A 17,602-nucleotide genomic window follows, 5' to 3' on the forward strand; every position below is an offset into this window, starting at 1 on the left:
CCTTCCTACAATCATGGACGCACAAATTCTTGTGAAATCATTTTATACACTCAACACAGGAAATGAAGGGAACCACGTCTGGCCGGGCCAACTCAAACCAGAGCCTGCCTGTGTGATATGACCTTGAAGAGAACAGTTTGAGGTTCCGAAGCGTGGGTTTCCACACCTGGGGTCCCCAAATTTAGGGGTATTAAAAGTATATTTGTGTGCATGTGTGTACAAGCGTGTGCATGTATGTATGTATTCATTCATTCACTCATTCCTGGATCTGACCTTGGGGATCCTGGTACATTTGGTATGGCTAGAGTAAGGACCCAGAATAAATGGCTTTTTTGAAAGATTCCTCCATGGATTCTGCAGGTTAGTCAAGTATGGGAACCACCATTCTAACCCAAATTTACTAGATTACTAACTTTAAAAGGGTAGGCTAAACAAACCACTTTTGCATGTTCATCTGCCTAGGACATCTAACTACCACAATTGCAAAAGGTGCCCATGTGGAACGGAAAATACATGGTTGAATTTTACAAATTTAGATGTATAAAGCTAAAAACTCAAGAAACACTGAATTTCCTCTTTCGACTACTGATGTTTTAATTCTGGCCTCTATCCAAATAGCTAGGGTATATATATATATATATATAGTTTAAAAGAAAGCAACAACATTCTACTATCTTAAAACCCTCTTTTCTAAACACAAGAAAATCAAAAATCCCATTGTAGCATTGCTATGTGACCTTAAGACTTTTAAATAGAAGTGAAAAGTAATTTTATACAAAAAGCATCATATACTTATCTTTCTAAAAGTTACAGCTATCAAGTAAGTCTGATGACATCACTTTTCAAAATCAAAATATATCCCAGATGCTCCTCAACTTACAATGGGGTTGCTTCCCAATAAACCCATCGTGAAGTCAACCATAAGTCAGAGACAGTCTGTATATATTTTCTTGATAAATGGGATACCCGCCTCCCGGGTTCAAATGATTCTCCTGCCTCAGCCTCCTGAGTAGCTGGGACTACAGGCATACACCACCACACCCGGCTAATTTTTGTATTTTTTGTAGAGACAGAGTTTCAACACGTTGGTCAGGCTGGTCTCAAACTCCCGACCTTCTGATCCACCCGCCTCGGCCTCCCAAAGTGCTGGGATTACAGGTGTGAGCCACTGCGCCCAGCCTCGCGATTTCCAAGTTTTCAGTCACATAGCAATGCTACAATAAACACCCTTGTGCACACATTCTGGTACACATCAGCAGTTCCCCACCTTTTGAGTCCCAACTCAAGAGGTTCTTGTTTTCTCCAAGTTTCAGATCTCCAGGGGAACTAATTCTCACAGGAACTGTTTTTTTCTAGTCCTTCTGCTCTAGGCTGGAATGGGGTGATATGTAACCTATTTTTGTGTTAAAATCAATTGACCTTAGGAATGTGATAATCTAGGGAACTAAAAGCACTCACACTACTCAAAGCTTATTAAAACCTCTTTAAAAATCAAGACGCAGGGGCTAGGCGCAGTGGCTCACACCTGTAATCCTCCCAGCACTTTGGGAGGCTGAGGAGGGCGGATCACGAGGTCAGGAGATCCAGACCAGCCTGGCTAACACAGTGAAACCCAGTCTCTACTAAAAATACAAAAAATTAGCTGGGCGTGGCGGCATGCGCCTGTAGTCCCAGCTACTCGGGAGGCTGAGGCAGGAGAATGGTGTGAACCCGGGAGGCGGAGCTTGCAATGAGCTGAGATCGTGCCACTGCACTCCAGCCTGGGCGACAGAGCAAGACTCTGTCTCAAAAAAAAAAAAAAAAAAAATCAAAAGAGGCTGGTCTTAGTGGCTGGTGCCTGTGGGAGCCACTGTGGGAGGCCAAGGTGGGAGGACTGTTAGAGGCCAGGGGTTTTAGATCAGCCTGAGCAACACAGCAAGACTCTATCTGTGCAAAAAATGAAAAAACTAGTCGGGCACGATGGCATACACGTGTGGTCCTGTTACAGGTAGTCCTGTACAGGCACGAGCGGGTCAGGAGAGGGCTCCCCGTACCCCCACCCCCAGCATGAATGTTGGCGATCATCAAGTGATAGTTCAGTGGTTATCAAGCTGCCTCTCTAAACATGATAATTGGCAGGGCATGGTGGCTCATGCCTGTAATCCCAGCACTTTGGGAGAATGAGGCGGGCAGATCACTTAAGCTCACAAGTCTGGGCAACATGGCAAAACGCCATCTCTACAAAAAATACAAAAATTAGCCAGGCATGGTGATGCACACCTGTACTCCCAGCTACTCACGAGGCTGAGGTGGGAAGACGGCTTGAGCCTCGGGGGCAGAGGTTGCAGCGAGCCAAGATTGTGCCACTGCACTCCAGCCTGGGCAACAGACCCAGACCCTGTCTCAAAAAATAAAAAATAAAGCCTGGAGCGGTGCCTCACGCCTGTAATCCCAACACTTTGGGAAGCCGAGGGGGGTGGATCACTTGAGGTCAGGAGTTTGAGACCAGCCCGACCAACATGGTAAAACCACGTTTCTACTAAAAATACAAAAATTAGCCGGGCGTGGTACCACATGCCTGTAATCCCAGCTACTCGGGAGGCTGAGGGAGGAGAATCGCTTGAACCTGGGAAGCAGAGTTTGCAGTGAGCCAAGATGGCGCCACTGCACTCCAGCCTGGGCAACAAGAGCAAAACTCTGTCTCATAAATAAATAAATAAATAATAAATAAATTATTTTAATTGGCAGCCAGCACCAAGGACAGGTAATTCCCTGATGGTCCACAGTTGTTACACTAAAGTGATAATTGACAGTTGGCGCCAGGGAGAGGCAATTTCCCAAATAGATACTAACACTTGAAATTGGTAATCAGCTTCCAATAAAATCTCAGGAATTGGATGAGTGAGCTCAAGCATGCACATTAAGAGACAAAATGATGGAGTATGACCTTCTGGGGGCGTTCCACCGGAAAGGGAAGACAGTCTCAGGCACCGCGCTTGTGGGCAGCCCACCCTTAGAAAAGACTGAAGGCCGGCCGCCCCGTCCGGGAAGAAGTGAGGAGCGCCTCTGCCCGGCCGCCCCGTCTGGGAAGTGAGGAGCGCCTCTGCCCGGCCGCCCCATCTGGGAAGAAATGAGGAGCGCCTCTGCCCGGCCGCCCCATCTGGGAAGAAATGAGGAGCGCCTCTGCCCGGGCGCCCCATCCGGGAAGAAGTGAGGAGCGCCTCTGCCCGGCCGCCCCATCCGGGAAGAAGTGAGGAGCGCCTCTGCCCGGCCACCCATCGTCTGGGAAGTGAGGTGCGCCTCTGCCCGGCCGCCCCGTCTGGGAAGTGAGGAGCGCCTCTGCCCGGCCGCCCCGTCTGGGAAGTGAGGAGCGCCTCTGCCCGGCCACCCACCGTCTGGGAAGTGAGGAGCGCCTCTGCCCGGCCACCCACCGTCTGGGAAGTGAGGAGCGCCTCTGCCCGGCCACCCACCGTCTGGGAAGTGAGGAGCGCCTCTGCCCGGCCACCCACCGTCTGGGAAGTGAGGAGCGCCTCTGCCCGGCCACCCACCGTCTGGGAAGTGAGGAGCGCCTCTGCCCGGCCACCCACCGTCTGGGAAGTGAGGAGCGCCTCTGCCCGGCCACCCACCGTCTGGGAAGTGAGGAGCGCCTCTGCCCGGCCACCCATCGTCTGGAAGTGAGGAGCGCCTCTGCCCGGCCACCCCGTCTGGGAAATGAGGAGCGCCTCTGCCCGGCCACCCATCGTCTGGGAAGTGAGGAGCGCCTCTGCCCGGCCGCCCCGTCCGGGAGGAAGTGAGGAGCGCCTCTGCCCGGCCGCCCCGTCCGGGAGGAAGTGAGGAGCGCCTCTGCCCGGCCGCCCCATCCGGGAAGAAGTGAGGAGCGCCTCTGCCCGGCCGCCCCGTCTGGGAAGTGAGGAGCGCCTCTGCCAGGCCGCCCCGTCCGGGAAGAAATGAGGAGCGCCTCTGCCCGGGCGCCCCGTCCGGGAAGAAGTGAGGAACGCCTCTGCCCGGCCAGCCCATCCGGGAAGAAGTGAGGAGCGCCTCTGCCCGGCCACCCATCGTCTGGGAAGTGAGGAGCGCCTCTGCCCGGCCACCCCGTCTGGGAAGTGAGGAGCGCCTCTGCCCGGCCACCCATCGTCTGGGAAGTGAGGAGCGCCTCTGCCCGGCCACCCACCGTCTGGGAAGTGAGGAGCGCCTCTGCCCGGCCGCCCCGTCCAGGAAGAAGTGAGGAGCGCCTCTGCCCGGCCGCCCCGTCCGGGAAGAAGTGAGGAGCGCCTCTGCCCGGCCGCCCCGTCCGGGAAGAAGTGAGGAGCGCCTCTGCCCGGCCGCCCCGTCCTGGAAGAAGTGAGGAGCGCCTCTGCCCGGCCGCCCCGTCCGGGAAGAAGTGAGGAGCGCCTCTGCCCGGCCGCCCCGTCTGGGAGGTGAGGAGCGCCTCTGCCCGGCCACCCATCGTCTGGGAGGTGAGGAGCGCCTCTGCCCGGCCACCCATCGTCTGGGAGGTGAGGAGCGCCTCTGCCCGGCCACCCATCGTCTGGAAAGTGAGGAGCGCCTCTGCCCGGCTGCCCCATCTGGGAAGTGAGGAGCGCCTCTGCCCGGCCGCCCCGTCCTGGAAGAAGTGAGGAGCGCCTCTGCCCGGCCGCCCCGTCCGGGAAGAAGTGAGGAGCGCCTCTGCCCGGCCGCCCCGTCTGGGAGGTGAGGAGCGCCTCTGCCCGGCCACCCATCGTCTGGGAGGTGAGGAGCGCCTCTGCCCGGCCGCCCCGTCCTGGAAGAAGTGAGGAGCGCCTCTGCCCGGCCGCCCCGTCCGGGAAGAAGTGAGGAGCGCCTCTGCCCGGCCGCCCCGTCTGGGAGGTGAGGAGCGCCTCTGCCCGGCCACCCATCGTCTGGGAGGTGAGGAGCGCCTCTGCCCGGCCACCCATCGTCTGGGAGGTGAGGAGCGCCTCTGCCCGGCCGCCCATCGTCTGGGAAGTGAGGAGTGCCTCTGCCCGGCCACCTATCGTCTGGGAAGAAGTGAGGAGCGTCTCTACCTGGCCGCCCCGTCTGGGAAGTGAGGAGCTCCTCTGCCCGGCCGCCCTGTGTCTGGGTAGAAGTGAGGAGCTCCTCTGCCTGGCCGCTCCGTCTGGGAGGTCTACCACGGAGGCCAGAAGCAATGTCGGGGCTGGACGTGGTGGCTCACGCCTGTGGTCCCGGCACTCTGGGGGGCGAGGCGGGTTGATCACTTTGGGCTAGGAGTTCGAGACCAGTCTGGCCAACTTGGCGAAACATGAAGAATACAACAGACAAACCAACCAACCAACTCAATGACAACAAAACAGGTCTATCCTGGAGCCATACTCTAATTTTTTCTATTTTCTTCCCTTTCTGATCCTTTATCCCACTTTCTTTTTCTTCCTCTTCCTTCTCCCTCTTCTTTGTCAAATAGAGGATTGAGTTATTATGACTGATCCATATAAAGTCCCTCTCTCATTTATTTTAACTCCCACCCCCATTTCTATTCCCCGACTTCCCATGTGCAACCTTCCTAATATGTTTGATACGCATCTTTTTGTTTGTATGTATTTTTAGAAAATGTTTATTGTTTTTGTATGCACAAAAAATTAATAAAAAAAAAAAAAAAAAAAAAAAAAGAAAAGACTGAAGGCAAACGGGCTCAAGGCGCCGGCCACGGCCAGCACATAAAATCCTAGGATCAATGTTGAATGGGGCGTATGTCCTTTAAGTTGCCCACTTGGTCTCTTCCAAGTGTACTTTCCTTTCTTTCCTGCTCTAAAGCTTTTTAATAAACTTCTACTACTGCGCTAAAACTTGCCTAGGTCTCTTTTTCTGCCTTCTGCCCCTCAGTCGAATGCTTTCTTCTGAGGAGGCAAGAACTGAGGTTGCTGCAGACTGGGCAGTAATTCAGGTATCTGTCACACCCCTAACAGTCCCAGCTGTTCAGAAACGAGAAAGGATCAAGAAGCTCATTTAAGCCCAGGAGGTTGAGGCTGCAGTGAGCCATGATCATGCCATTGCACTCCAGCCTGGGGGACAAAGTGGGACCCCGTCTCAAAAAAAAGATTTTAACCATATGCTTTTCTCCATCCACTAATTTCTACTATTTTTTTTTTTATTATATAACATTTTATTTTAAAAAATTACTTTCATAGAATACATTTTCACATTAGAGATTCCCATTGTGCGAAAATAACAATTTATTACTTATAGTTTTATATTTGTGGACAGATTGTTTTAGAACAAGTAGAACACATTTGAGAATTAAATCTCAGTTTACAATTGGTAATATTCTGATACGTCTACAAGGGGAAACTTGCCCTTAAATGGAACTTCTCTATATTCAGAAGCACTCTAAGCGTTTCTTCCTAGGATTTAGAAATTTATGAGATATCAGCATTTCCTAATTTTAAAATTTCCCTAGTATATGTAACCATCAGTAGGTGGTATCTACTGACTAGAGAGGGAAGTTTTCGAAAATTAAACACTGTCTAATTTTCTGCAAAGTTTTTATTCATGAATTAAGAGTATTTCCCTTTGTCCATTATTCCCAAAGCAAATATGGAAGTTTGATCATATACTAATCGTAATAAAGCTGGATTCTCTTTAAGAGATTGATAAATTAAAAGGCAAAAGCTCATATATCATGTTTAGTTATACTGTGAGTCTTATAAGAAGCTGGGAGGCAACCCCATTAACTCACTAGAATACAGAACTCAGTCTCACAACTTAGATATAATTCCTCTCAAACCTTTTCCTCAAAGATTAAATTCTGAAAATAATCTTGTGATTAAGAGAAGAAGGCTGTCCACCAATGGACTTATCTGTTATTTCTTCCTTATTGTGAGCTTAATGGCATGACAAAGCAGAGGTAAAGAGGCATACATCAATTCTTCAAAGTATGAAGTCAAAAAGCTCAGAGCTTCCACAGCATGGCAACAGCTTTGCAGATGCCTACATCATGATAGTTGAAATAGCAAAGCCCAGCAAAGGTTAAAGCTGAAAGTGCCAAAAGCCCTGCCTTGGCAGCTTTCTGCGAGGCATCCCCATGAACATAGTCAGTAACAACTTGTCCAAGGCCCCAGTGACCATGAAGAGTGAGGGTTGCAGCCAGGGAATAGTCCATCGCAGAGCAAGGATTCAAATAAGCAGCCGGAAGCAGACCCAGGAGCAAAACACTGACAACCCTCTCGCTAGTCCAGTGGAGAGATGCAGCCTTGGTGCCAGAATGGTGGCTCGGTGACAAGTGTATGTGCTGCACTCCACACCATTCTGGGATAGGTCGGTCCTGAAGAAATGCTGAGACATGTGCAGGTCTGACCACTGGGGTTCGCAGCAACAGAGCTCGGCCTCCTTGGGCACCGCAAACGGCACTCAGCCTCCAGAGAACCGCCATCTCGTTCCTAATTTCTACTATTAAAATGTGTTATTTTGGCCGGGCACAGTAGCTCACGCCTGTAATCCCAGCACTTTGGGTGGCCGAGGCAGGTGGATCACGAGGTCAGGAGATCGAGACCATCCTGGCTAATACAATGAAACCCCATCTCTACTAAAAATACAGAAAATTAGCCGGGTGTGGTGGCGGGCGCCTGTAGTCCCAGCTACTCGGGAGGCTGAGGCAGGAGAATGGCGTGAACCCAGGAAGCAGAGCTTGCAGTGAGCCGAGATCACGCCACTGCACTCCAGCCTGGGGGACAGAGTGAGACTCTGTCTCAAAAAAAAAAAAAAAAAAGTGTTATTTTAAAAAACTTTTTAAGGCTTAAATTCCTCTTATTAGAATGCTATACATACACATTTATATGTTTGAGAAAACAGGAGTCTAAAGCAAGAGCAGGAAAGGGAAAGAACAGTAGTAGTCAGCTAGACATTTGGTTTTGTATCCTTAACATCTATTCTGAGTGGAAATTAAACCAAATGAGCCTTTAACATAAACGTGTGAAAGAGTAACAGCATCTGGCCTGCTTCCTCCATACAATGAGGTGTCCATCATGTGACATGGGGGAAAACAGCAGATTTCTGGAAAAATAATTACCAAATAATGTTGTGCCAACATCTTCTAGAATAATAAACTTCTTTTTCCTATCAAGGTCCATTGTTCAGGGACATTTCCATTACCTGACAACAGGAAAAATTATCTTTACTCTCAGAGTACAAAAACATTCCTAAGAACAGAGAGCAACAACATAACCTTCTGACTCAAGATAGTCTCTGTTCCGGTAATTTGATGACAGTGTTGCTGATCAGCAGAATACAGAGTGGAAGGGGCGGCTTTTTTGCACATGCCTTCCCCTACCTTTGAATTAGGAGCACTCTTCTAAAACTAGAAACGCTTCACAAAGTCAGACAAAGTCTACAAAGTACTGCAATACTTAATACCCATGAGGCACACTTCCATAAGAAGAAAATGATATGCAGGAAGGATTAAACTGCCCATCCTCACAAGAAACATTCCATGAGCAAAGGCACTAAGGTAGATGTAGTCGGCAGGATAATGGTCCCAAAGATATACATGTCCTAATCACTGGAACCACTGAAACCTGTGAATATGTTAAATTCCGTGGCAAATGGGGATTAAGTTTGCAGATGGAATTAAATCTCCTAATCAGCCAACTTTAGAAGAGGGAGATTGTCCTAGATTATCCAAGTGAGCACACGTATTCTTCCAAATGGAAGAGGGAGGCAGGACAGTCAGTGTCAGAGTGATGAGGGGTGAGACTCAATCAGCCACTGCAGGCTTTGAAGATGCAGGAAGGAGCTAAGAGCCAAGGAGTGTGGGCAGCCTCTAGAAGCTGGAAAGGTAAGGAAGCAGACCTTTCCCTACAGCCTCCAGAAAGAAACACAACCCTGCTGAAATACATTTTAGCCCAGTGAGACCCATTCCAGACTTCTGGCCTCCAAACTACAAGATAATAATGTGTATCGTCTTAAGCCACTAAATTTGTGATAATTTGTTATGGCAGCAACAGGAAAACTAATACAATGGAAATGTCCATCCGGCTGCTTTCTGGATGTTTTTAATCTCAAAAAAAGACTTTTGGCCAGGCACGGTGGCTCACGCTTGTAATCCCAGCACTTTGGGAGGAAGAGGCAGGTGGATCACCTGAGGTCAGGGGTTCGAGACCAGCCTGGCCAACGTGGTGAAACCCTATCTCTACTAAAAATACAAAGTTAGCCAGGAGTGGTGGCATATGCCTGTAATCCCAGCTACTTGGGAGGCTGAGGCAGGAGAATCGCTTAAACCTAGGAGGCGGAGGTTACAGTGAGCAGAGGCCGTGCCAAAAAAAAAAGACTTTTAATCCCTCTCAAGATACACACATTTATACACACATTTGTCAAACACCTTAATACTTCCTAGAACAAAGTGGACTCACACCACAAATCACCTTACTGTAGGTTATAGAGTAGTCCCTCCTCATCCACAGGGGATACTTTCCAAGACCCCCCATGGATGCCTGAGACCACAAATAGTAGTGAACCCTATATACAACATGTTTGTTCTTGTACATATGTACCTATGATAAAATTTATAAAGTAGGTAGAGATTAATAATTAATAAGGAACAATTAGATTATAATAAATAAAGAACAATAATAAATTGTTAATTATAAATTGTTCTATAAAATATGCTGTAATAAGAGTTATGTGAGTGTAGTCTCTCAAAATACTTTCTTGTACTATACTCACATATTTTCAAACCACAGCTAACTGCAGATAATTGAAACCATGGAAGGTGAAACCATGGATAAGGGGGAAAGTATGCTAGCCCCCTCTTCAAGAATTTATTTGCTACACTCATCTTTCAAACATAGAATAGGCCAGGCGCAGTGGCTCACGCCTGTAATCCCAACACTTTGGGTGGCTGAGACGGGCAGATCACTTGAGGTCAGGAGTTTGAGACCAGCCTGGCCAACATGGCCAAACCCCGTCTCTACTAAAAATAAAAAAATTAGCCAGGCACGGTGGTGTGCGCCTGTAGTCCCAGCTACTCGGGAGGCTGAGGCAGGAGAATCGCTTGAACCCGGGAGGCAGAGGTTGCAGTGAGTCAAGATCCCACCACTGCACTCCAGCCTGGGTGACAGAGCGAGACACTGTCTCAAAGAAAAAACAAAACATAGAATAATCATTTTCTTCTTTTTATAAGCTCACAACTAATACCATAGAATAATATTTCCATCTAAATGTCTTTTTTTTTAGACAGTCTTGCTCTGTTGCCAGGCTGGAGTGCAGTGGCACGATCTCGGCTCACTGAAACCTCCGCCTCCTGGGTTCAAGCAATTCTCCTGCCTCAGCCTCCTGAGTAGCTGGGACTACGGGCGCACCCCACCACGCCCAGCTAATTTTTGCCAGGATGGTCTCTATCTCTTGACTTCATGATCCGCCCACCTTGGCCTTCCAAAGTGCTGGGATTACAGGCGTGAGCCACTGCGCCTGGCCTAAATGTCCCTTTTCCAAGATTTGTACTGAAATCTCTGAATGCATAAAAAATGTCTCTATAAACTTCCCAGCAAGTCAAGAGTGAGGACCTTACTAACTGGTTATCAACATAAGCTGTTTCAGCAAGAACCAGGCTTATAAATAAACCCCAAAACAATGGAAGAATGAAATTAGATGCATGCATGAGGTAAGAGAGATCTATTTTAACTGCAACTCACAAGTTTCCATGAGCAATTTCAGTGACCTTAGTTTCTATATCAAAAGCAGAGGGAGTGGGGGGAGCATGGATTTCAATTAACAAGCTCTGAGAGCCACAATGTGCCAGGCCCTGTTTTTGGCATGCACGTGGGAAAGGGGAGAGTAACAAAGGGATGAATATTCCTGCCTTGTGGAGCTTCCACTTCAGCTGGAGAAGACTGACCATGTATAATAAACATAATGAGTAGGTTCCCACTGTGGCAGGGGGGATGAGCATTATGGGGGAGTCAAGCAGGGTAAGGGTGGGGTGGCGAGCAGAGAGGAGGGGGGCACTGGCTGCTTAAGCAAATGGGGGAAGTCTTGTTGAGGGAGTGCGGGAACTGAGCATGAAGTTATTTGGATGAAAAGCATCCCTAGTACAGTGAATAGCTGGAGAAAGGCCCGAGTTGGGGGGCGTGCCTAGTGTGTACCAAGCACCGCAAGGGGTTTGCTGAGTGCATGAGCAGAGGGGCATGGGTATCCCTGATGGGCCCCAAGTAACAGGAGCAGGATCATCGGGAGGCCCTCCCTGAGGCATCAGTAGACTCAAAGAGAAGCCTTCCTCAGTGGACCATGGAACACACCCAGAAAACGGGGCTCCTTCTAAAGGTAGACCCCAAAGTCTTGGTTGGAATCCCTATTATTTTAGGATGTGATAAACCCATAAAATAAATATTTCAATTATAATTCTAAAAATCTTTTTAGAATTTAATTTCCTCCATGCTTTGTCACTGCAGTCTGGACACAGAGAAATTGCAGAAGTCTTTGTCAAAGTTAGAGAACAAGTTGAAGAAGTCTCCGTCTTCAATAAATCAGTAAAAGTCAGTGTGGAGTAGAGGAGACAAGCCTGAAGTGGGCTATTCAGGAGTCCAAGAGGGTTTCAGTGCCAAGCAAGACACATGGCAAGCCCTCAAAAGTTGTATCTGACTCTATTTTATTGTCAGGTTGCTGTCCTGACTGAAGAATGATGGTCCCCCAGAAGACAAAAACCAAGAGGTGTCACAGCACAAGACAATGGTGTTTCCAGGGCTCCCTGGATGTGCTCCCCAAGAGCCAGAGTCCACAGCTGACCTGAGAGCAGACAAATGATCACAACTTGATTTTTTAAAAGTCCTGCAATAGCATGAATAAATTGGCACAAATCCAAGTCTTAAAGTCCATTTTTGAACATGCAAAGCTAGAAGGTCTTGAGATCCTTGGTGACCCTACCACAGTACTCACGTTCCAATGAAGCCCTGTCAAAAACCAGCCTTAGACTGTGCACGGTGGCTCACACCTGTAATCCCAGCACTGTGGGAGGTGGGAGGATCGTCTGAGCCCAGGAGTTTGAGACCAGCCTGGGCAACATAGTGAGATCCCATCTCTACAGAAAAAAAAAAAAAAATGGCCAGCCCCTCCTCTAGCAGGAGACAAAGCTTCCAAGTCAGGGCTTCGGGCAGGAAGACTCTGGAAGATGCTCTGTAACTCCTTGGAAGAAACGCTATTCTGCTAGTGTTCTCCTGTCTCACTGTTAAATGAGTCCTTTCAGCAGCCTTTTTATTTAGTCATAAAGTGCAAAAAGGCCAAGAGAAGCCATGAAAAGACCCCTGAAAATGGCTGAGAGACAAGCTCAGTAAGATTCGTTAACCTTTACCTGGTTACCTGGATTTCTCATAAATTCTAGTGGCCCAACCACAAAACATGTTCTGGCTCCAGGGAATCATCAAAGGCCAGGCTGCGTAATTCTTGTTGCCACAACATCAAACCCAGTTTACCACAGTCCCTGGGAGGAAACAGCAGCCCCTAAACTAAATGCTACCCGGAGGATTAAGGAAAAAGATACTGCCTTTACTGCATTATCCTACAAACTCCTCAAATTTCAAACCTAAGATTAACAATGGCTCTTTCAACATAAATGTGTTTATTTTTTTTTTTTTTTTTTTTTTTTTTTTTTTTTTGAGACGGAGTCTTGCTCTGTCGCCCAGGCTGGAGTGCAGTGGCACAATCTCTGCTCACTGCAAGCTCCGCCTTCCGGGTTCACGCCATTCTCCTGCCTCAGCCTCTCTGAGTAGCTGGGACTACAGGCGCCCGCCACCACGCCCGGCTAATTTTTTGTATTTTTAGTAGAGACGGGGTTTCACCGTGATCTCGATCTCCTGACCTCGTGATCCGCCCGCCTCGGCCTCCCAAAGTGCTGGGATTACAAGCGTGAGCCACCGCGCCCGGCTAACATAAATGTGTTTAATAACCAGCAACACAGGTTTAACCAAAACTCTGTCCAAACTGTATCAAGATATAAAACTCTGTATCCCACTCCCAGGAGAAATAAAGTTTAGAAAGTACATAAATTCATCTCTGAGAGATCTGAGAAAAAGAAAAAACAAAGAAAAGACATAAATAGCATATAAGGTATGTAAAAGCGCAAGTACATAAAAATGAAGAGGGGGGTGTGAATGAGCAGCCAGTATAGAAAAAGCCCATTCAAAGCATGGCCTTTGCGTGGAGCCTGAGAAATCCAGCTTGTGGTGCCAGCTCAACCACTCATCAGCTATGTCCCTTTAGAATCTCTCTACATCTCCATTTCATCACCTATAAAATCAGTACAGTATTTGTTCCCACCCACAGGGTAACCGTGAGGGTTCAATGAGAACTTACGAAAAATGTTCAGCAATGAACTTCATGCGCGGCAAGCAGTTAACTGCTAGTGTGGGAACAGTTGGGGCAGTGACACCTACTCTGGCATGTTCCCATCTCATTTCATCCCAACAGGTAACTGCCTGTTGGGTTTGCTCAAAAGTACATCTCAGCCGGGCATGGTGGCTCGCGCCTGTAATACCAACACTTTGGGAGTCCGAGATGGGAAGACTGCTTGAGGCCAGGAATTCAAGACCAGCCTCGTCTGCATACTGAAACCCCATGTCTAAATTTTTTAAAACAATTTTTTTTAAAGTACACCTCACTCAGAACACAGTGAAAGCCAAAAGTCCCCAGGCTCCCATAGCATTTGTTGGTATTTCCACCACAGCAAATTTCCACGTGAACCACCCTACACTGTGCGCTTCTAGAAAGCAGGGCCTGTATCTTAAAATTCTTCACACTCTGAGCATAAAGCAAATACCCTGACACAAAGAATTTAAAAAGTCTGAACAAATGGATGAAGAGATGAACAAACGGATGAAGAGATGAACAAACGGATGAAGAGATGAACAAACGGATGAACAGAGGAACAAACGGATGAAGAGATGAACAAACGGATGAAGAGATGAACAAACGGATGAAGAGATGAACAAACGGATGAAGAGATGAACAAACGGATGAAGAGATGAACAAACGGATGAAGAGATGAACAAACGGATGAACAGATGAACAAACGCATGAACAGATGAACAAACGCATGAACAGATGAACAAATGGATGAACAGATGAACAAACGGATGGTCGGATGGGAAACAATTTAAATGGCAGGAAAGAGAAAAGAATGCAGTGTTTTTTTCAAGCCTGAATGATTGGAGTGATAAGTAAATGGTGATAGAAGTTTAAAAATTAGAGAGGTCTAGAGGAAACACCAGAATGAAAGGGCCAGGAGCAAGCCTTGGACGTGCTGAATCTCTGACAACGATGGGGTATCGAAGGAGAAATGTGCAGGAAGCACTTGAAAATGCCAGAATATAGCTAAGAGTCAAACGTTCTCTTAATTTGAATCATTAGGGTTGTTGGAAATAATATTTCAGAGAATTAGACAACACAAAAGAAAGTAAGTTAAATACATTTCAAAAACACATATAGTCTACAGCTGCTGCATACAGAAGCCAGAACAGACAAAATGAAATGTGAGACCGATTGTCCTGGAGGTTTACAACACATCACCTATGAATGTTTTCATTCAAGACTGGCTTGGAATCATCATCCAAAGGTATAAAAAGGAGTCTATAAATAGTCTTAATAGGCCGGGCGCAGTGGCTCATGCTTGTAATCCCAGCACTTTGGGAGGCCGAGGCGGGCGGATCACGAGGTCAGGAGATCGAGACCACGGTGAAACCCCATCTCTACTAAAAAAAATACAAAAAAATTAGCTGGGCGTGGTGGCAGGCGCCTGTAGTCCCAGCTACTCGGAGAGGCTGAGGCAGGAGAATGGCGTGAACCTGGGAGGCGGAGCTTGCAGTGAGCCGAGATCGTGCCACTGCACTCCAGCCTGGGTGACAGAGCGAGACTCCGTCTCAAAAAAAAAAAAAAAAAAAAAAAAAAAGTCTTAATACCCCCCAGGTAAAAACAAAAAGCTCTCCACTCTGTATCAACTTCCAGCTCCTGCCCTCTCTCTCTTTCCATTTACCATCTGGTCACCTGAAGAGTTACATACATTTGCCTTCAAAGTTTCCCTTTCAGATCTCTCCCTCTATCCAGCCCTTCAGTGGTAGTATTCCAAGACGACATCCTTGGACTCCTCAATCAGCCCGCGGCATCACTCACCCCTAGGTTCCACTCCCACTCATGTGTTGATCATCTCTGGAGTTGCAGGTTCAAATTCAACTATTTAAATGGGTCTCTCTCAGGCCGGGCGCGGTGGCTCACGCTTGTAATCCCAGCACTTTGGGAGGCCGAGGCGGGCGGATCACAAGGTCAGGAGATCGAGACCACGGTGAAACCCCGTCTCTACTAAAAAAAAAATACAAAAAATTAGCCGGGCGTGGTGGCGGGCGCCTGTAGTCCCAGCTACTCGGAGAGGCTGAGGCAGGAGAATGGCGTGAACCCGGGAGGCGGAGCTTGCAGTGAGCCGAGATTGCGCCACTGCACTCCAGCCTGGGTGACAGAGCAAGACTCCGTCTCAAAAAAAAAAAAAATAAAAAAAAAAATAAAAAAATAAAAAAAAAAAATTAAATGGGTCTCTCTCTCAAAGTGGACACTGTACAAGTACCAGAAAACTCCATAGATTACGTCCAAAACCGAAGTCCTATTCTCAGTATGGAAACTCCAAGCAGTCATCCAAAGACAGAAACCTGGCACTCACCTTCGTCGCTCTGTCTCCTTTATCTCCTTTCAATGCTATGTCCCTCCCAAACACTGGCAACCAAATCCATCAGTTTCATGTCCTTCACTGGTCCTGTATTTATACTCTCCTACCGCCTACTCCCACAGCCTGAATTCAAGCCCTCATCACCTAGCTCACCTATCTCCAGAAGTTCCTTAAGGGTCTCTCCACTGCCAATCTGAGCCACACTGAGTCAGAAGAATCTTTCTAAAATGCAATAGAATGCTCTGCTTCTCCCTCTCCTTTCCTCCACCTGCGAAACCTCCCTTCTCCCTCTTGGCAAAAATAAAAATAAAAAAAGAGTGGGCGCAGTGGCTCACACCAGCACCTTGGGAGACTGAGGTTGGCAAATCACTTGAGGCCAGGAGATCAAGACCAGCCTAGCCAACATGGCAAAACCCAGTCTCTACTAAAAATACAAAAATTAGCCAGGCGTGGTGGCACATGCCTGTAATCACAGCTACTCAGGAGGCTGAGGCACGAGAATCACTTGAACCCAGGAGGCGGAAGTTGCAGTAAGCTGAGATCATGCTACTGCACTCCAGCCTGGGCAATAGAGCAAGACTATGTCTCAAAAAAAAAAGCAAAATAATCAGCATAAAATACCCCTGGTTTAAACCCTCTCATAGCTCCATGTCCCAGAGAGTAAGTCCTGTGTAACAACACATACTGAAGCCCCTCATAACTGTCCCCCATTTCTTCTAACCCTGCCTCTGGCCTCCTCCCTCTGCTCACAGCCTGCTCTCCAGGCACAAAGAACCACTTGTCGCTCCAAGTGGCCAAACTGCTTCACACCTCCTGTCCTCTCATTCTCTTTGCTTGATACATATTTCTTTGCAATGTTCTCCTACTTGGAACTAACTCATCTTTCACAATCCAACCCAAGGGCCAGCTCCTCTACAAACTCTCCCCTGGCCAATCCAGTGCCATCCCAACGCCGGTGGAACTGGCACTGCTCTCCTTGGTTTACCCACATTTTTCATGCACACACCTGCCACATCTACTGTGACATGCTCCTTCACAGCTTGCTGCCATGTTTGTCTCCTCCTTCTAGACTCAAAGCATCGGTGACAACACGGACTACATGGTATGAAATGATCACTCATGCTTGTTGATTGAATAAACAATTACAAACTACTCATAGAAACAAACCTGTGAGCCGGATGCGGTGGCTCACACCTGTAATTCTGACACTTCGGGAGGCCGAGGCAGGTGGATCCTCTGAGGTTAGGAGTTCAAAACTGGCCTGGCCAACATGGTGAAACTCCGTCTCTACTAAAAATACAAAAATTGGCCAGGCATAGTGGCTCATGCCTGTAATCCTAGCACTTTGGGAGGCCGAGACGGGCGGATCACGAGGTCAGGAGATAGATGCCATCCTGGCCAACATGGTGAAACCCTGTCTGTGCTAAACATACAAAACTTAGCTGGGCACGGTGGCGCGTACCTGTAATCCCAGTTACTCGGGAGGCTGAGGCAGGAGGCTCGCTTGAGCCAGGGAGTCAGAGGTTGCAGTGAGCCGAGATCACACCACTGCACTCCAGCCTGATGACAGAGTAAGACTTTGTCTCCAAAAAAAAAAAAGAAAAATACAAAAATTAGCCAGGTGTGGTGGCAGGTGTCTGTAATCCCAGCTACTTGGGAGGCTGAGGCAGGAGAATCACTTGAACCTGGGAGGTGGAGGATGCAGTGGGCCGAAATCGTGCCACTGCACTCCAGCCTGGGCAACAAGAGCGAAACTCCCATCTCCAAAAAAAAAAGAAACCTGTGATATTACTAGAAAATAGGTGGTTTGTTTTGTTTTGTTCAGAAACGGAGCCTCACTTGGTCGCCCAGGCTGGAGTGCAGTGGCGTGACCTTGGCTCACTGCAATCTCCACTTCCCAGGTTCAAGCGATTCTCCTGGCTCAGCCTCCCAAGTAGCTAGGACTAGAGGCATGCGCTACCACGCCTGGCTAATTTT

At 48.1% G+C, this 17,602-nt stretch overlaps 2 protein-coding genes across 7 annotated transcripts in view; both read right to left on the bottom strand.

Moving 5' to 3' along the window:
* CYTH1 (cytohesin 1) overlaps positions 1–17,602 on the bottom strand; it is a 116,863-nt gene that overhangs the window by 86,230 nt on the left and 13,031 nt on the right. For 2 of the 3 annotated variants that reach the window (XM_055243043.2, XM_063617360.1), the window contains exon 2: positions 7,997–8,079. The exons of the other annotated variant lie outside the window; for it this stretch is intronic. In XM_055243043.2, coding sequence (XP_055099018.1) covers positions 7,997–8,057 — 61 coding nt within the window. In that variant the 5' untranslated portion in view covers positions 8,058–8,079. The remainder of the gene's footprint in view (positions 1–7,996; positions 8,080–17,602) is intronic. 3 annotated transcript variants of the gene reach the window in all.
* On the bottom strand, positions 1,660–7,388 carry LOC129462762 (succinate dehydrogenase [ubiquinone] cytochrome b small subunit, mitochondrial). 4 transcript variants are annotated; one of them, XM_055243051.2, is made up of 3 exons: positions 7,048–7,387; positions 2,299–2,358; positions 1,660–1,748 (listed from the first exon to the last, which is right to left on the bottom strand). In XM_055243051.2, exons 1-3 carry the CDS (start codon positions 7,358–7,360, stop codon positions 1,675–1,677), a joined length of 447 nt encoding a protein of 148 aa, XP_055099026.1. In that variant the 5' UTR covers positions 7,361–7,387; the 3' UTR covers positions 1,660–1,674. The 4 variants fall into 4 exon arrangements, with proteins under 4 accessions (XP_055099026.1, XP_055099029.1, XP_055099028.1 ...); XM_055243054.2 differs by lacking the exons at positions 1,660–1,748; positions 2,299–2,358 and adding an exon at positions 6,062–7,046 and having other exon boundaries at positions 7,192–7,388; XM_055243053.2 differs by lacking the exons at positions 1,660–1,748; positions 2,299–2,358 and having other exon boundaries at positions 6,062–7,199; positions 7,305–7,375.

This window comes from Symphalangus syndactylus, chromosome 14, assembly GCF_028878055.3.
Source record: "Symphalangus syndactylus isolate Jambi chromosome 14, NHGRI_mSymSyn1-v2.1_pri, whole genome shotgun sequence".
In the NCBI taxonomy this organism is placed as follows: Eukaryota; Metazoa; Chordata; class Mammalia; order Primates; family Hylobatidae; genus Symphalangus; species Symphalangus syndactylus.